At 35.9% G+C, this 21003-nt stretch overlaps 1 protein-coding gene across 2 annotated transcripts in view; it reads left to right on the forward strand.

Annotated features, from left to right (window-relative positions):
• LOC139115519 (oxysterol-binding protein-related protein 1-like) overlaps window positions 1–21003 on the forward strand; it is a 75984-nt gene continuing 54981 nt past the window's right edge. Inside the window, exons 1-11 of one of the 2 annotated variants that reach the window (XM_070677672.1) lie at window positions 1–145; window positions 4179–4327; window positions 4829–4989; window positions 8073–8184; window positions 10668–10753; window positions 12090–12421; window positions 14106–14169; window positions 16711–16812; window positions 18029–18157; window positions 18731–18827; window positions 19710–19822. In XM_070677672.1, the coding sequence (XP_070533773.1) occupies window positions 4210–4327; window positions 4829–4989; window positions 8073–8184; window positions 10668–10753; window positions 12090–12421; window positions 14106–14169; window positions 16711–16812; window positions 18029–18157; window positions 18731–18827; window positions 19710–19822 (1314 nt within the window). In that variant the 5' untranslated portion in view covers window positions 1–145; window positions 4179–4209. Of the gene's footprint in view, window positions 380–4178; window positions 4328–4828; window positions 4990–8072; window positions 8185–10667; window positions 10754–12089; window positions 12422–14105; window positions 14170–16710; window positions 16813–18028; window positions 18158–18730; window positions 18828–19709; window positions 19823–21003 lie in introns of both variants that reach the window. The other variant, XM_070677673.1, reaches the window with a different exon arrangement.

Genomic DNA, 21003 nt, shown 5'->3' on the forward strand with positions numbered 1-21003 from the left:
TACACATGTGACAACTGTGGCTGGTTGGGTTGTGGGTAGGTTGCGGTGGTGGAACCCCACTGTTGAGCCGGCGTGCGCACTTCACACACGCGTATTATCGAAGCAAAGTTCCCCTTTATGTTCAGTTTTGGTCTTTCTATGATTGGTAAGTTTAACGAGTTGAATGTTTGTTCTACTACATACGAAATGTCGACCAGGACCTTGTCCAGTTATTTGTGCAGATACCGCACCGAACAGCTGATTTTATAGAGGGACTGTGATTCAACGCACGAGGGCGTTAATCAAAATTGAGGTCGACTGCTGCTGTTGATTTTGAAATGGTTACAGACAGTGACAGTCGCCGTGAACTCTCTCCAAAAAAAATGAATACCCTTTTCAGGTAACCAATTTAACCAGCAACCATTCATTTCACAATTTTAAACTCGCTGAAGTGCTGCTTTTGAGTGATCAAAATCATGTTATAAAAACAAAACAAACAACGACGGTAAGTTAACCTCAGATGACCTTTGAGAGAACTATTGTATTCAGTGCATCTCAGAGCCTTGCTTTAGTTTTTAATAGCCATTAAGGGAAATGTACAGATTTGTGCAATGGGTTTGAGTTGAAACCCAGCAATTTGTGGTATAAACTCATGAAAACTTTCTTGCAAATTTTTAAAGAATGCAAAGAAATTAGCGAGCAACTGCCTGGTGGAGACGTCAGGAAATGAAATACTGTGATAACTGGTTAGGTTAGGTTGCGGCTTGGTGATAATTACCCACGGTTATTCCAATGAGTTATGGCAGGGCAATTACCTCAATCAAATCCAAAGCGTGCTTATAATTATGTTAAAATACCAAGGTGAAATTCAAGTACCGCACATCACAGGATATAATAAAACTTATGTCACACAAGTCAGAAGCTTTGGAAACAGGATGAATATAATGTTGGTTGAACTTGAAGTAAGTGAACAATGTGACAAAGTCCAAAAATTAATGCACAAGGTCAACATTTTCAGAGAATGTATTCTTCTTGTATGTTGAATATCTACCCATCTTAATAATACTGCTGAATTATCCTATACAAACTGGTTTGTTTTGAAATGCAGGTTTTGGTGGGCATAAATCTGTTTCCAACACCTCACGATTTTTCTATTGTCACTGACTTACATTCAGGTAAATTCCCTAGCAGTAAGCTTAAACACTTAAAAAGTATTGTAGCAGAGGTATCAACTGTTGGCTGTTAAATGCAGTAACAGATGGGCCCACTAAAATGCAGGAGCACCCATCTGCTTCGTCTCAGGAGCTATAATTGCTTGATAAGTGGTAGAGCTCTTCGCATCGGTGTCAAGCACTGTCATCACTTTTGAAACATCAACAGTAATCATATTTTTGATGTGAGAGAATGATTGGTGTGTGTCCACATTTAATAGTCAACATTGAGCATCCCTCTTACTAATGAACGGAAGATGTTTATTTAGTTGAATTACTTTTCTCAATAATGCAATAAATGCTTTCGTAATTCATCGGCCATGAGTATTTGATTTTTTGAAATTAATTAATGTTACTTGTGCTTTAAGCCTTGTGTATGATAGGTATTATGTAATGTTTGTGACAAGTAGTCCTATCAATTTTCTCAGTGCCTAGTGTACTTTTCTGTTGACAATAATGCCCTCGTCCATATAGTGATCTCACCTTGACCTTCACCATCACCATTTAGCATATTGCATTGTTGAAGCTGAGCCTATCAACAATGAACCAGTAAATCACTGAATTCGAACTTCTAGATCATGCTACAATAGCTGGGACAGCATTTTAATGGCCACTTTACACCAATAGACCAGTTCGCCAACCGCCATAGAGGATACAAATGGTGGAAACACTTCCATGTCAGTCTGAGTAGAATAAGTAACATGTTGATTTTTTAGAAGAGAAGACTATTAAAATTGTTTGTAAAATTTTTACAATACTAACATCCTCACACCAGCTCACTATGGCTTTCCACTTTCTCATGATATAGGTGTCCTAGATTTCCTGACTCTTTCCCCCACATTTCCCTGTCTTCAGGTCCACATCACCCATTGAAAACAGTATGGTTTGGGCCAAACCATTGTGCTGAAAAGGGTTAGATAGCCCTGTCACTAAGGTCACAGAGCCACCTGAAACTTGTGCAGTTTAGGTGGTGTCTCTTTGGAGGGTTTGGGAACACAGGTAGATCAAGGAGAAATCTGAGATTTATTCAATGCCTGCTTTGGTGTACCATTGCATAGACTGTCTCGTCACAATAGAGGTTGACTGACCTAGAAATGGTGATATACACTGACTGGCCAAACATCCTGTACTCTGTGCATGCACAGAAGAAGGAAGTAGGTGTGGCTGGCTTATGTGTACGTAGAGATCAGAGTTTTGAAAAATTGAACGCAAAAACTGTGTCATAGTTACATGTACATTCCTCTCTGCCTTTTCAGTTGTTCCCCAGAGGTCTCATAAAACTGCATGGTTAACCCTTTGAAATATTTTTCCACCAAAATTTTAGTTGAAACACCAATTTTTAATGGTTTTCTGTAATTTTTTTACAATTTTGGACTGAATGGACATCAGTTTTCACTGGCTGACTGTTTTTCAATCAAAATTTTGGGAAATATCTAAATAAAATTGACGAGGTTATATTTTATAAAGGTAACAAAACTTGACTTTGGCACACCAAGGGTTAATTCAAGCCCAAAGTAAGCAAGCCATAAGCCATTGACTTTAGGGTCTTCATTCTGTCTAGTTCTGCCACTACTAGTTATTTATTTATGTATATTTATATTTATTTATTTATTTATTTTATTTATTTATTTATTTATATTTGTTTATTTATTTATTTATTTACAATAAAAAACTGTCAGTAATGAGCAAATAGAGGTAATAGGTTTTGTGAATCCTTACCCTGTGTTTATTACACATTTTTTTGATTGATTGATTGATTTATTTAGCACTTAAAAAATAACCATACAGTACAACACAAGAAAAAAGACAAAGACAGAAGTGCTGGGAAACACAGAAAAGTTAAAAACTTATTTCCACTGTGGTCCCACGAAAAATAAAATCACAAGCAAATCGGCACGACAACAATTAATAAAAAACAAAATCATTTTGCTCTCACGTTGAATCATTGCTTCATAAAAATACTTCTTGAACTTTCTTTAAACAGAGAATTTGAAGTAATACTCTGTATATTTCTTGGAACTTTGTTCCATTCAACACTAGCTGTATATACAAAACTATTCTGATAAAACCGAGCCCCACCTTGAATAAAAATAGAATAGGGTCCGGATCTCGTTCTATGGACATGACTGTTAAAAACAACATTATCAGACAAATATTTCGGTGCTAATCCTACTGTAACTCTATGAACATTCACACAAACCAACATATGCATCTCCAGCATGCTCAGTATTTCTTTCAAGTTTCTAGCTAATGCTACAACAATTGATATAATGACCATGGATTCCTGTCTCTGTCTCCACCCAGTGTTTATGTGTGTAAAGATAAACACACTGGCTATGTATTATTCAATTTCAGTAGGAAATAGTATATTTCCTGTGTTAGAAAACAGAAATAATGAGTCAGTGCAAAGATACACCTGAAAATACTTTGGTATGGTATAAATTCTATAGTCTTGAAAATTTAAATTATATATATATGCATGTATGTATTTATGTATCTATGTGTGTGAGGGTGTCTGAATATGTATGTATGTTTGCAAAAATATATATAAATATATATATATATATATATATATATATATATATATATATATATATATATATATATATATATATATATATATATATATATATATATATATATATATATATGCTGAGAATCTAGAATCTAGGAACTTGTAGTTGTCACTCTACAGGCTGTGCTTAGCACATGAAACAGCCTGTAGAGTGATAACTACAAGTTCCTAAATTCTCAGTATATATATATATATATATATATATATATATATATATATATATATATATATATATATATATATATATATATATATACACCTTTCAGTTCATTTTTCATAATGATAAACTTATAAACCTCTTTTTTTCTATAAGAGTAGTTATAAATAAGGAGAAGATATCTGACTTTTGTGAGCTTTTTATCATTGTATGACATTTGTGAGTGACGTGATCTGGTATTTCATCCACTCTGCAGATAATGACTGTCACAGCCATGGCCATCTAGTATGAATGATTTGGAAGAGAAGCTGTTGTACTGTGCCAGACATGGTGAAACACAGACTGTTAAAACACTCCTGGAACAGGGCGAGTTGGGTTTTGGTGAAATTGACATCAATTGCAAAGGTGAGCTGGTCTGTTTATTTGAAACTTTTCCTTAGAAACACACTATCATTGTCTGTAGATGTTCTCCAAGCTTATTTTTTGCAATGTCGTGTTTTGTACAAGCCATTGATTGTCAGTGGTTATTGCTGCAATGAAACTTTTAGTCATGGAAATTTCGTCATAGGAAATGTCTTTGATAAAGTGTTCCAAGCCATGTGTTTCAATCTGAATAAAATGCTACCTGTATATTATGGACATCTCTCTACTACAGACACTTGCATTCTTCCAAAGAATCTCCTTAATTAACAGTGTACACTGCAGAGGTCTTCGCTCGGCTCAGCGAGCCGGCGAAGTTCCGCTACGCTATAGCCCGGCTGACTCAGTGAGCCTTGCTTGCTAGAAAGGCCGTTGAGGGCGCATCACCATATGGTTGAGGATAGAGCTACGTAGTGGACGAGGGGCTGTGAGAGAGTCTAGGTCAAAGATGGTCACTATACAATATTTCCGTCTGTCTCCTCTCAGGGCGATCAAAGGCTAACAACGGTTGGACTCCACTGCACCTTGCCTGCTACTTTGGACACAAAGAAGTTGTGGAATTGCTCCTGAAGTATGGGGCAGATGTCAATACTGTGAATCAAAACGGTGACACACCTCTTCACAGAGCTGCATATACAGGAAGAACGGTAAGTCTTGAAGGAGGTCAAATCCAGTGAGCAGAAGCCAAGAAATGAGTTTTTTGTCATAGAGCATAGCTCCAAGAAATTAAAAAATGACATAATTCTTTTCTGGTCCTTAAGTTCTAATTTCTAACTTTTAATGATACTTTTCAGTGGGATTGTTTGGTTTATAAGCTGCCTTTCCTTTTTGTGTGTTGTAAATCATGTTTAAAAGTGTTACAGTAGTGTTTGAGTATTTGGCTTGTGCAGGGAAACGTAGACACGTGTGACATGTGATGTTGCTATTGTTGACGTCTGATTTCTTTTCCTAGGATTCTTTTGTCAACAACAAAAATAATCATGATTGATGTGAAGGATTTGTAGACTGGATATTTCCTCATATTGGAATTAATAGGCTGAGGAACCTAGTTTGATACAATGAACAAAAATGCAAAAAATTCAAAAAAATTCAAAAATGCAAAAAAATAATCAAGACATACGTCACTTGGCTGAATAGAATGGATATGAAAGAATGTCGACAGCATTGGGCAGTATTGTACTTGCAAAATTCAAAGAGCTCACTCTGCAAACAAAAATTCAACAAAAATTGATGTTTCAAGTTGTAAAGACTGCAAAACCATATTTGGTCCATATTTTGAAGGATTAACACACGGAAAGCAATGGGACCAGATAACATATGTGGAAAGCTTTTGAGGTTTGGTGCTGAACAGCTTGCAAGTATTTTCAGTAAATTGTTCAACTGGTCTTTGAATGATTATACATTACCAGCTATTTGGAAAAACTCCATCATCTGCCCTATTGCCAAAAATTTGAAACCCACTTCCCTGAATGATTATCGTCCAGTAGCTTTAACGTCCATTATAATGAAGTGTTTTGAACGTATCGTTCGCTGCCAACTTCTAAAATACACAAATCCCTATCTTGACCTGTACCAATTTGCTTTCCGACGCAATAGTGCCGCAATTACACTGTTGCATCACGTGTACACTCATCTCGAAAAGCCAGGTGCATTTGTGCGTCTGTTGTTTATAGATTTCTCATCAGCCATTAATACAATTCAACGTCATCTCATGGCACAAAAACTTCTTAAATTTAATGTTAACCCCAAACTTATTCTTTGGATCGTTGATTTTCTTGTAAATCGCTGTCAAAGGGTGCGCTATGAGTCAACTTATTCAATCTCTTGGTCCACCTTTACTGGAGCTCCACAGGGTACTGTTCTTTCCCCGATTCTATTTACACTTTACACAAATGATTGTCATGGTAATGAATCTACTCCACTTGTCAAGTATTCTGATGACTCTGCGTTAGTGGATTTATCCAACTCTGATACCACCTACTTTATGAAGTTGAAAATTTTTCGAAATGGTGTAAAGAAAACTATCTTGATTTGAATGTAAAAAAGACAAAGGAAATGGTTATTGATTTCAGGACAAAACCAACAGTCATTCCCAGTCTTTTGATAGATGATGTTGCAGTAGAAAGGGTTACTACATACAAATATTTAGGTACTATCTTAGACAACAAGCTCAATTTTAAAGCACACATTGATTACATTAACTCAAAGTGTCAGTCCAGGATTTATTGCCTTCAGAAGCTCAGATCACTCAGTGTCAATTCTGCGATCTTAAAAACATTTTATCGTCGTTTTATCGAATCCGTGTTGACATTTTCGATTTTAGGCTGGTTTGGAGGTTTGAGTTTGTGTGGAAAAAGCATTCTAGGTAGAATTGTGAATATATGTAGCAAGATTGTTGATGGGTGACAGTTAAATCTCTGTGACCTATATATCTGACGCATAAAAAAGAAGGCAAAAGAGATTTTAAAAGATTTTATGAGAACCCGCTATCAGGCCGTTGTTTACGGGTTCCAAAGTGTAGAGCTGTGAGAACGAAGCTGAGTTTTATTCCGAATTCAATTTCAATTTTAAACAAGTCAAATTAGGGTAATGTCCAGTCTCAGTTGTATCCCTTTGTGTGTCAGTGTACAGTGTGTTGTGTGTTTGTTAAGAACAATTTGATTTAGTTACCATGAAAATGCAAGTGTCACTGGAGTGGAAAAGTTTTTTGGTTGACTTTTATACTGGTAGTCAGATATGCTGTCAGTCATCCCATTGAACAAATGGAAGACACAGTGAATCCAAGAATATACAGGGTTCATATTTTCTTAGTGTACCAAATGATGACAAATGAAATTCACAGTATGGACATAAAGAATATACGTGCCAGGATTTATGAACAGCAATTTAATAATTTGTAGGAATGTGTGCAATCTCATTGAACCAAGTAGAGATATAGACTCGGAATGGTTCCAACCTTTCCTTGTTATTTGCTTTCATATTTGCACTTTTCACCTCCTTTAGGGAGCCTTTCTCATCAGCGGTGTCCACCTGCCTAGGGACCCATATCTACCTCTAATTTTGATCAGACCTGAATCAGAGCTACATATTAGAGAATCCCCATACTGTGAATAACATGTAATTTACAGTATGTCAGCTCCAAGGAGTGTGGAGAGATTGCCATTGATATCATTGGTACTACATACATTTGAATATCTAACACTGTCGTCATATTTTCATGTACAGTTGGTTACACTTTCTACACTTTTTTCACAATACCTTCTGGTGAAACTCATAATTTTTGTTGGAATATCTATGTTAACTCTGCCAAAAATTAGGAAAGGCTAGGGTGTTATTCTGCTTCACTCTCGTCACACCCTCCCCATGGCCCTCAAATGACACCCTCAAAGGTGTAAACTTGCCCAGGAGTAAACTAAACCGTGTTCAATCATTCATGATGAAAATTATACAAAAAGACAGTTACATCAACAGATAAAATTAATAAGATTTAATGCATTTTGCTTTCAGACTCAGTTTTCGTCAACTGATTGGCATTTACAAGTAAATTAAACTGACCTAATGATTTCCTAAAAAAATGTGAAATTGAGTGTTATTTAATGCAGTGACAAAAACAGTTCTGTAGAAGCCTGCCCTCTGTAGGGCAACCAAAAAAGTACTGTTGTTTATCAATTGTTCTTTGATAGTCATCATTTTGTCAAAGCATTACTTTCTGAATGCCTTTTGCTTACAGGAGGTGGTTTTGCTGCTTATCCAGTACAATGCAGACGTCACAATTATCAATGGGGAGGGACACACTCCGAAAGTTGTCACTCATTCACCAGAGGTCAAAAGGTTACTTGAAGGTGGGTCATAGTTCAAACATAAAATTGACCAACTCACTATCATGCGCAGGATAGCACTGTTCAAAAAGTAGACTCACACACAGCTGAATGCTAAAACTTCAGATATTTTTCCTAAAATTTGATAATAATGGGTGTTGGTGTATTATTATTATATAACCACTAAATATTTGTTGGAGATCTACATGCTTATTTCTTTATCAAAACACTCAGAGTCTAAAGTTCAAAGTTCAAAAAGTTGTCTTTGTTCTTTCAGTAATGCTCTTGACATTGAAGTCATAATCACTTACACAACCCATAAACAACTTGTAAGTCAGATATGGCAACGGAGGAGTTGCAAATTTAAAAAAACAAATGTGTCTAAATTTTGATGTTTGCATTCTAAAATTTCATGTTTTTGTTCATCTAAACCATGCAGTTATTCTATAATTTCGATGTTTATATTCCTAAATGGACATAACATGGACATAAGCATGAAATGTACAAATGAAAGAATGGCTACATGAATAGAAATACAAAATTTTTAAACACAAACTTAAAATCAATGGAAATAAGGATATATTACAAACAAAAACATTGAATCTATGAAAATAAGAATGGCTTTTAATATTAACAGTTAAAATTCATAAACACAAAAATAACTTTTTAAGCATAAACATTATGAATATACACATTAAAATTGAAGAATAACAGCATGGTTTTATGAAATTTAAGAATATGAACATCAAAATTTAGAACACACATTTTTTGTATTTTAATTTTATGACTTGGCTTGCCATAGTGGTGCATTCACAGTATAACATGTGTGGTATATGAACATGAATCTTTGTGTATGGTGTAGTGTTTTACGACTTCATGGATTTATTGCTGTGTTTTGGAAACTTAGGTATATAGTTGGGTAAACCTCGTACCTGGTTGTTTTAATACATTATGGGGAGCCCTAATAACATGACTTGGGAGCCCCAAAGAATTTACCAGAATGGTATGCCCCCCTTAAGGTAATATGCGCCTCAAAAGTGAATGACTGAAACTTTTGCTCAAACTTTCCTAAATGAAACTTTCAGCCATATTCTTACCGAATCAAGAATAGAAATCAGGGGTCATCATTCAAATTTTGGTACTAGAGAAACAAATTACCTGACACAAATTATTGATATTTGAAATTCAAAATGACTGCCATCGCTGTGTGAACTCTATAGGGTAAAATAAAATTTTTGGATTTTTGAAAAACTATCGAGGCTTTGAAAATAATTCTTACTCCTGAGCTTCAAAATGAGCTCCCACATGTGGTAGACCAGAAAAGAATTGTAAAAGTTTAGGAATCAGAATATCTGTACCCAAGGTGCATTCTACCTTAACAACAACACTGAATAAACATGTACCCATCCATCCATGCCTGAGTACTGAATGTGTCGCAAGGTATTTCTGAGACACTCTATCATTGCAATATTTCAAGTTCAAGTCTTTGATGTTTATAAGATGATTGAGCTTGCAGGCAGACATTTTTGCAATTTTTTTTTTTTTCATTTTTGCAATTTTTGGTGTTTGTACAGTGATCAGCAACATGAAGATTGATCTCTGTTAGTAAAAGAACCAACATACATTTGAACTCATTTGAACTGTCCCTAGATGTGTAATGATTAAATTTGAGAGAAAAAATTGAATTGGAAGTTGAGTGCAGATAAGATGAATGAATACTCACGCCACAACTTTGTGCCACTGTACTGTCAAGTCATCTATATATTGGTTCAAATATGTATCAGTACATGTAAAAGAAATAAGGAGTTGACCAGCAGGAGATTTTGAGAGACTGAAAATTTAATACTGAGGTATACTTTACCAGAAAAATGTTATGATAACGAAAGGCAGCGGGACTGATTCCTACAACATCATAGGTATCAAAAATATGGAAATACCAGAATCTCAGAAATTACACTTACTACTAGCATACAGGAATGGATGTGATGATTAAAATCACATTTTTAGGGCGCCAACTACGAGACACACCAATCAACAAGGCACCAGACAACAGCTTTTTGACTGAGATTCTGTTGACAACAGCCAATGTTGCATGTACAAGGCTATGTTCAGTGACAAATTTTCAATGCGATTGGCGCTGTTTCCTGAGTTTTCGTTTTTGAAGAGGACCACCAGGAGTTCAGTTGATAGATGCTAATGTTGTGACAACTGTCTTGTGTTAGTTACTTTAGTACTACATGGATAGTGCAAGACACCTAGTATAACTATTATCTAAACTTTTAAAATCTACTCTGTGGAAGTGGGCTGTTCCATGTCAGATTTAAAATTCAGCTCCATATTAAGGTGGTCTTCAACTACCGAATGAAAGTCTCGCAAATTTACAGAACTTTTCTTTTGCCACTTATGTAGAGCCTGTTTTGAAAATAATGGAAGAGACAAACACAAGGAAATGTGTTGATGTATTTAACAATATTTGAAATGATTGGAACTTTTTATTCTTCCTACAGCGGCAGAACAATCCCAACAACTACAAGTGGAAGAACATTTACTCAATGCTGCCAGAGAGGGCGATGTTCAGACTCTTGTGTCACTGGTATGGTAAATTATTAAAATAGTAAGGCTTTGTCCTTCTGCATGTTATAAAGGCACTATCCTTGAATGAGATACATCATTCAATAGGTATCAGAGAGCGCTGTTCATATGATCTTATCCTTGAACTTCTGATATTGAACCTCCAAGGCCAGGAACTTAACTAGTTTCATATGATTTAAATAGCAAGACAAGAAACATGAATGTGCTAAGAATACCTTGAGGTGAAATCAAGGACTGCTGATGAATTGTAAAATTCCTTCAAGAAAGCACATGTCTCCTGGCCTGTTCTCCCCAATTCCATGAAAACAGGTCCACTATAATCAACATTAACTGCCATGGGTTTGGGTCAAACAATGGTGGTGAAACGTTTAAGCCAAGCATGGTTCAGAAAAAAAAGTTACTGTTTTAGTGACACCTATTCAGATTGTTTTGACTTTGATTTCCTTCATGGGCGTTCATACCATCATTTTTATGTAATTGTCTAGTCTAAAAATCTTTTGCTAAATTCCTGGTTGGACTGTGTATGTAGACTGTAAATATTTCCAGCCACAAGAAAACAATATGAAAATTGTGGTACAGCATTTAACTATGGAGGCTGTGTCCAGATGTTCAAATTGCTAATTGCTTAATTTAAAGTCATTTTATGTCAAAGAAATTGCTAAAAAGGATCCAAAAGCACCCAAAATTAGACTTCAGAGTCAATGCTAAAATATTGATAACTGTCCCAATACTCATTCTGTACTTAGGACGATGGTTTCAGGATTTTTCACACCGGAAAAAATGATAGCCCGCTTCACCCCTTTTAGTAAATTTTGTCTTTTTCTGGTTTACTTGTCAGTAAAGAATCTGAAATAAACGTAGTTGAAAACGAAAGGCTATGTAATTCCCTGAATATAGCAACAGGTGTTCTTAACCCTTTATTTGCATACCTTTCAACCTCAAAACAATTTCTCCCCTCCTGTTTTGTACACAATGGGGAAAAAGTGGACTAAAACAGATTCTGCTGGTGGAAGGGGTAAGATTGTCATCAGCAATAATGTACCTTCCCAGCCCATAATGGACAAAAGCAAACTGTGCACAACATATGTACGAGGCAAAGCCGAGTACATTATAGAGTGCAAAGTTTGCTTGAAGCAATTATGGGCCGGGGGAGGGGTACATTATTGCTATTATGTATAGCTTTGGCAATGCCAGTGAATTTCTAGATGTAGAAAACAGCTGGGGCAAAAATGTTGGATAATTGGATACATTATCAGTGGTAATCTAATGGTATGATGTTACAAAATTCACTGATATTGGCAAAGCTATAGTGCAATAATGATATTGTTCAATTTCAGCTAAAAAGCAACAATCCACCAAACATAAATTGCACGGACCAGAACGGCAATACTCCACTACACAATGCCGCTTACAGAGGACAGACGGAAGTGGCAGTGACCCTGCTTCAGAACGGCGTGGATCCAGCTCTGAAGAACAAACGCAATCAGACTGCCCTGGATCTGGCCAGAACCCAGCAAATGAAACAACTGCTTGATGTGAAACCTGTGAAGGAGATCTTGAGAGATGTCACCCGATTTGAAGGCATGCTCATGAAAAGATCTCGACTTCTGGGTTGGAAACAGTACTGGGTTGTAGTCGAGAAGGGCGTCCTGTCATTTTTTAAATACAGGTGATATTGAATTGTCTTTGTTTATAATATTTTTTATGCATCTTATTCTGATGTCAACAGACAGTGTTTGACTCTTGGATTACTGATATAAGCAGATTGCGAGAAATTGAGAGACAAGGGATGCATGCGTCATGTGTTCTGCCTTTCAGAATTTGCCATTTCGGGACTTCCTGATTATGAGCCAACATGCTCTGAAGGTGTGATAATGTACTTATCAATACTGTTCTGAGTCCACAAGAAAAAAGGCACGTGCTATTACACAAGGAGGCACACCACATAGTACTCAATAGGTTTAGAACAGTACATTTTCTTAGGCATGTTACCACTCGATTTGCCCACCTGGGCAGTAAATTTCAATCCACAGATTGCTGTGACTAATTATTCTATAATCAAAAATTAGACTGAATAAGGGACAAAATTATTTTACATCCTCCCACTTATTCCGGGTGAGGTATTTATCTATTTTATTATCTCCGGAAGAAGTACTGATGAAGTTGTTAGGATGGCATGGGGAATGAAAGCAGCTGATATGTCACTTCTGTAGACAGGTTATGTCCTTCAAGCTCTTCCGTCAAATTGCTGCACAGTCTATTGTTTTGAGGGGAGGGGTTTTTAGCTGAGGTTCTGTTATCGGTTACCCAGGTACTCATACCATACAGAGATGTTGTGTGCAGTCTATCATTTTACCATGTACTTTAGAACTTCTAGGGTCTATGATTTCACTGACAAGCCACAACAGCCTAAAATCGCATAACAAGAATTAAAAACTTTAACATCTTTCCCCTTGCCATGTGGTTTTTCTACATGTGTGATCCTTTGCTGTGACGAAACAGCTGCTGTTTATCGCCGCTGTCACAACGGCAGACATCTTAGCTACATGTTACTGTCACACTGCATGCTGGGTAATGCCATATGCAAATACCCAACAGTTACCTACATTCATGTTACCTTGGATACCAATATTGCAAATGTATATCTGATGACCTACTTGCTGTAAAGTTCACTTGGAATCTTATTTAAAGGACTTCAAATGCAAATTGAAATTTATGATGTAGGATGTTTTATTGACATTTTGGAGCCTCGGTGGCTGCATCTTTCCATATTATGTTCATGATTTAGTTTCAAACTGTAGTTGTATCATGTTAGTGTGCTCACTGAGCAAGTTGGTGTCCTATTGTTATAAGACAAAGAATTTATATGATAATATTTCCTACATCAATCTGTTAGTAAGTGGTGGACGTATCAGCAACACTGCGCTTACAGCACAAAATAAAGGATTTGATTTTAAGAGGCAGTGAAACGATACTTTAACGATATCCTCTTAAAAGAAAAACGGTCTTAAAAACATTGCCTCTGGGGCTTTATATCGTGAATGCGGAAATGACACACTGTCCACTCCAGAACTCTGAACAAAGCAGTATGACCTTCCTAACCATTGTTCCTCAGTGCTGATGGCATTGAACTGAAACCTTCCTGGTGAAAAGACAATAATACGTTGGTCATCAGTTACACAACAGTAAAAACAATCCACCAGTCTTTGTCTTTCTTCAACCTACACATTTTAACTCAATGTAACACAAACAAGGTCACATTCTGTTGATATGGTAATGATGCTTATTCATATCTTAATGTCTGAGTTGATATTCAGGACGTCAAAGTTCTTTGTTTTGGTATTTTACTTCAGAGCTGATGCAGCGTCCGGAGTGAAAAGACAGGGTTACAAGTACTTGGCGTTGGCACAAGTCACGGTATGTACAACCACCAAAAAATCTCATTGTATTCGTCGTTGTAGTTTCAAATCAGTTTTATCTTCAACGTTATTCAAGCATGTGCATGTGACATATTTTTCCAATATTTACTTCAGACAAGTGTCTGTGTTCAAAATTCCTACATTCAAGCTGTGCATAGGTATAGTCCACATTTTTTGACCATGCACTTCTGTGCAGTATAGGTTGGAAAAACAACTAATTTGGTAATTTTTTTTCTGTCTATAACTATCATGATTTCAATGTACAAACGTTTTAGAGGGATTCTTGTGAAATTGATTGAAACCTGCAGGGCATTCACCGGTGACTGTCCTTTAGTAATGATGGTTATGAAAGTGAAAGTTTAACACAGGATGGGGACATATCTTTACTCTCTGGTACATTTGTTTGTGATAATTCATGAAGCCTCTAGAACACTTTACAAGCTTTACTTACGTTTGAAAAGAATTTTTCTTGATTACTGCAGATTCAAAAACCATCCGAATGGTGAAATAAAAAAATATTTGTCAGTTTTCATGAATTTGGTCATTATATCTTATTCTTGTGAAAATGTAAAAAATTTGACCAAAATTCTATTTGGCTACCTACTGGCAGTTTTTCTAGTTTTCATGTTGTCCAGTTTGTTGAATATACGTAGAAATCTAATCATTGTCGATGATAATTCCAATTGCATCTGTTTTGTTGATGCCAGTAGAAATATCAGATTGTAAGAATGTCGACACTCTTTATGTCTGATATGTCATTTGGTATTATAATCTGTTGAGTAGCAACACACTGCAGAGCTTGTTACAAACAAAATTTAAAATTATGAAATTTCTACTGTGAAAATTAAAATTCAGAAAAGAATTTTGAAAAATCCTCTTTTGTTGAATTTCACTCAATTTTAATGCTCTTAGTGAAAAAAATCTGATATCCAATTATCTTTATTACATCATGTAAATAGCTGGTAATCCAAATTTTATAGAATATGTTGGACCTTTCATAAATAATAAAAAGGTCATTTTAATGCATGCTTTGCTTCCGTATTGAAACGTGACATATGTGACACTGTATTGTATTGATGAAACATCACATTGACAAACTCACAAAAGCCGCATTGAAATGTCTCATAAAAGGTTACCATCCATATTGAGTGTACAATGACCGCTGATGGTTGAACATCGTAAAACTTTATGAACTATTGAATTCAATTGTTTGTGTATTGTCCTTCGACTCATACCAGCATTCTTTCAGTCACACATCACCTGGTACTGCAGGACTGTTGTAGTTCTCTGCAGAAGTATTGAACTATTAAACCAGGTGGTGTTCTTTTTCATTTGAAAATATGTCCATTAAGTGATTTCAACCGCTGTCATATATAAACACAGTTCATACAGCGCTAATTAAGATTGTAGGTTTGTTTAAGCTATAAAGCACTTTCAGCCATGGTATACCACTCGATTTTGACCAGTTTATGACATATATGCACAAGCATTAGCGAGTGCATATATGGAGTGAACTGGTCAAAATCGAGTGGTATTACTGGTTGCTGAGGTGGTTTATTGCTATTGTATCATAATATTATCTTGAAATTCTGGCATGGAACATCAAAAAGGGAATTTTTTCCAGCTGTAAGCTAGTACCTGTTCCAGCAGTGCTATTTTGCGAACACAGCACAGTAGATTTCACATCTTGGCCAATCAGATCGCAGTATTTGTGCCATCAATGTACTGGTATGATAAAATACTGATTTATAATAGCATTACATACATAACATTACCCACTGTTGACAATTGTCCAGACAAAAATATTCTTCTTGTGCACCAGTGTTTATTGCTGCAGGAGCTTTTTGTACAATCCTTGACACATTTCATAATTTCAATCACCAAGGCAGTGGTAGCATAGTACAAATTTTGCCATTCCTCTAGCCTTATACTTTCTGAAAGTCATGTTTAAAATAGCTTTGAGCCTGAAAGTTTCTAAATTTGAGAATTTTTGATGGCACTGCCATGTTATTGGGAGTCAGTTGCAGAGAACGATGCAAATTGCAATATTTTCATTCTGTACAGCATTCTGTGATTCATAATGGGATAGTTGAAGAACGCTTCGTCACACTCTCCCCACTGTACCGGTATAAATCAGTGCTTGTCTTAGGGTACTGATAATAAATACAAACATATTTAATGCCTATACAGATAATTATATTGTTTACTCTTGCCCATCCGTAGGGCAACAGTAGTATGGTTTTACTTAAAGTAACTGGCAAAGTGAAATTTGAATCTGATCTGTGAGTTTGGTTTAACCCATTATTGTAGCGGGCAGAGATTATGTTTTGGAATGCCAAATCTAAGTTTGAGGGCATGGACGTCTTCAAAGATTTATCCCCTCTGTGAGACAATGTTCTTGAAATTGGTCTTCCTGTATATCATTTTTCCATTTTCCACCCTCTATATCATTTTTCATCCTGTATATCATTTTCCATGGTCTAGTTGTCTTTTATTTTGATGTGTACTATGTTTGACATCAACATTTTTGTCGTTGCAGCCCAAAGCAGATAACGAATTCATTTTCAGCATACGGTACTCTGACAACACAGTTCACAACTTGACAGTCAATCCGGCAGACTCCTCACAAGTGAACAGACAGGTATGTGAAGATATTGTTAAAGGCCACGGTGAAAAGTCTGTTGAAATGCCACCGTTTGGCAGAAAACATAATCCTACATTTGATAAAATCAGTTGTCCACCGAATCCTAACTTCAGACAGCTGAGCAAACAGATGGATGTTGAGACGGTGTATACTCTAACAAGTGGAGACAAATTAAATTTGCAGTGTCAAGACTGCAAGGCTCAAACGAGAAGACCATAGTCCGTACCTTTACCATGTTCACCCCCCTGTCTTGTAAATAGTTCCACAATCACCATTGATAACAATGGGTTTGGGCCAAACCAAGGCACTGATGGGGTGACGTAGACAAAAATGATTACTTCTCTGACTGCAATTGTGTCTGCATTGGTATGGCCTTTATGTCAATACAGTGTGGTATTCCATCTAGTACACCAGAACTGATACAATGGCTATGTAATTACCAGCATAATAATGCTGACCTTGTGATAGCATTGTAGTATTATTCCCAACAAGGGCTGTTGTAATAAACCAATCTTTATGTCAGGATTCTGCCAATGTTTTAGCTGAAACAATGTTTCTAAAGTCATCATGTGATACCCAATACCAAAGTTTTTCCAAGATTATTTTAGCCTCATTCAAGAGAGAAGCAAATGATGTTTTCTCTGCTTTATGAGAGAGAGAGAGAGAGAGAGAGAGAGAGAGAGAGAGAGAGAGAGAGAGAGAGTAATATGTGACAGGGACTGGTTTATGAACGCTAAATATGTTTTGTGGTTAATCAAATTAAAAGGCCAGTAGCTAAATTCTGTTGATGATTTTCTCTCTATTATTTTTTCTATCTCTATTTCAAGTTCTCTTTCTACTCCCCAAAGCATGTTTAGGTTAAACACCTTCCGTTCAGCTTGCCAATACAACATCTGTATGTGTAGAATGTATTGTCATTGTTTATATTTGAATTCTACATGTAGCCCAGACCAAACATTAATTGTCAACAATAATTATGCAGTCTGCACTTGTACAGGCTTAGTTGACATGCTCAATAATGTGTATCGACTTGCTTTGGGGAGTTAATCAAGAAATTATTTTTAAAAACAAAATTGTAGTGAAAAAATATCAAAAGTTTCTGTGACTAGCCCTTTAATATCAAAAGATGTTCTTCGCCTTTCTGCAGTTTCCAGTTGTCATTAACCCTGTAGGGAAATGTTTCATCAATTATTATGTTCTCCCTCTGCTGCAGAAATGGTTAAATGCAATTCAGAGTCATATAGAATACAGTAATCACTACACGGCTGAACAATCATTTGAAGAAGACGACGAAGACATTGAAGAATTAGTGCCTTTAGGATCTATGCAAGACGCTGTTCAGGTATAAACTGCACAAACCATACTTCTCTTGTCTAATTTATTCTGAACAAGATTGTAACGGTAAAATATGTGCTTAAAGTATTACAAAACAGGCCTTTTCTCAAATTCAATGTATTCCATATAAAATGATCCTACATTTTAACCAAATTTCAGTCAAAATTTTATTGTATGAACTTTTGATAAATGTGAGTCAATGTTTTCGTATTTTGCCAGAGTTGCTGATATTACAACGGATTATGTACGTAAAGTTATAGAAGCTGTCATTTCTGTTTTATATGATATTGTTGCAACATATAGGATATGGATATGGTAGTAGGGGGCTGTATTTGCTGTATTGAAATGACTGTTATGTAATGAATTTCATCATTTTCAGATCTGTTTGACTGTTAGACAGCTTAAGGACACAAATATTATAGCTTGTATACATCATTACATCCCTTTTTGTTTCCAATTACCTATTAAACACTATCAGACACCTCCAACTCATCTATAAGTACTTGACATACAGGCCAGTCACTTTATCATTTACTGATCAATTTCTTCATTCATTTATTTATCTGCATGATACTATCAGACAGCTCAAGCTCACCAGCAAGTACTAGACAGACAGGTGGCCACTGTGACGGCATTCCTGGACTCTCTCATGGGCGAGAAGAATACCGCAAAACTTAGTAAGATTTATCTGAAAGTTTCCACCTGATGCACACCTGCGGTCATAACACACGACAGTAGTTCAGTTAATCTACTGCATGTTCATGATACAGAAATATTAGAAACTATAGACAAATACAAGCTCAAAAATGTCTACATAACTCGAAATCTGTATGTCTACATCTATTGATTTTGAAGAAAAAAGTCACCCCAAAATTTAATATGAATTATAGTGTAGTACCTGGTAATATGGGAATATTGAAACTTTCAATATAACTTTATTTATTGTATTAACCATTGTATACATAGATTGAGCGTAACATTCACGAAAGAAAGGACTGTGATAAAAAAAACACTGAACTTTTTGTAAGATGTGCACTTTCAATCAAAAAGAAGCCAAAAGACACTGAAGCAGATGGACAAGAATATATGTATTATTTGTTGTACCATACCGTACATATTTTACTGATGACACTTTAATCAATGCTTCCTGGACTTCTGTTTGGCATTGAGGTGTATACCATGGTATATTGTAGAAAAACTCATTTCAAATCATCAACAATGGGAAGGAGAGGGGGGAACAAGAGATATTATCTCCGGTTAACCCTACATGGGTCAAGAGGGCGTGACTTAATTTTAGGATGTGACTTAATTTTAGGAGTTACACACCAAGATTTGTAGTCATTTTCAAGTTTATACGTTATTCTATCTTCATGTAAGGCACCTAATATATTGCAGTGATTTTGTACCCTGGTGTATTTCCTGCCCTGCCTGGGAGGAGGTGATTTCTGTTGGTGAATAACTTAGGTAAAATGGTGGTTTTTATAGTTCTGTAAACATGCCAAATATGATATCAATGCTGTTAACTGTCTGCCCTTTTTTCTTACTTTTGACAATGACAGGCGGATACACACTCTTAAACATCAAACCCAAGCTATTACAAATTGTTGAAAGCTCTAAAGACATGCAGAGTTCTCTGCATCACTGTCTGACCCTCATGATGCAGCAAGAGGAGGTAAGTCTCTCATTGAGGATGATGACTGAATATTTTCTTTGACATGCAGTCGAGGCAGCATTGCACATAACACAGAGTATTTTGCAAAAAATCACTTTTTTGCGAAGATTCATTCAAGTCAATTTGTCATGGTAGAACACACCTCAGGGATAGATATTAGGACTCTCATACTTTTACAATTCTTTTCTAATCTACCACTTGTAGGGGTTCATTTTAAAGCTTTTGGTATTAGAAAACTTTTCGCCAGCTTAGTTTTTCGAAATTCGAAACACTTATTTTTCTCCACAGAGTTAATACTGGGATTTTGAATTTTAAATATTGGTAAATCTTTGGTTATTCATTTCTCTAGTACCAAAATTTGCATGGTGACCCCCGATTTTTATTCATGATTTTGAAAGAGACTGATTGAAAAATTCCTTCAGGAGAGTTTGAATAAAAGTGTAAGTCTTTCACTTTCGAGGTGCATACTACCAAAGGTAACTTTTGTGTGATATGAAAAGTAGTTTGTGTTATTTGACTTCTTGAAACATACTGGAATGCAGGTCAACTGTACACAACCTCAACTCTGCTTGCAGCCAGACAAAATTAAACATTCAGTGGAACATTTTATGGTCTGAACCAAAAAATCAAGTTCAAAAATGTGTGTGTGAAACTGTCACTATGCATGGCAGAACATACACTGTTACATTAAGTTTGGACCTCATGCAAGCTTTATGAAATCTTAATGGGTGGTGCCTTTTATATAGATAAGGATAACAGCTTTTCCTTACATTGTGACAGTTTTTATTTGTCCTAGGACTGCAGGTTGTAATAGGAAAAATCCGTTTTGTCTTGAGGTCACAAACGAAATCTTGCTTGCATTCATCAAAGGGGATTATTTTTGACACTTTTGCATATATACATTGCACCATCTCTGACTGTTATAGCGTGGAGGGTAGTTTTCTCAGGTCCGATAAACATCGCAGTTAAGTGTTGGTTAGTAAGTTTTTGTAGAAAATATCAGTGGCAGCATTTAATTGCTTTTATTCATATGATTCTTCCCAGCAAAAATACAGTTTGCATTCACCAACGTTAGATGCTGTGTAAAACATGCAAATGCCAGTAAAAGAGTTGTTTTCACAGGTGTTCGTTTCACAACATTATTTACATAATTTATGATTTTGAGATATGTCGGTCACAGT

This window comes from Ptychodera flava, chromosome 17 (genome assembly GCF_041260155.1).
Source record: "Ptychodera flava strain L36383 chromosome 17, AS_Pfla_20210202, whole genome shotgun sequence".
NCBI lineage: Eukaryota > Metazoa > Hemichordata > Enteropneusta > Ptychoderidae > Ptychodera > Ptychodera flava.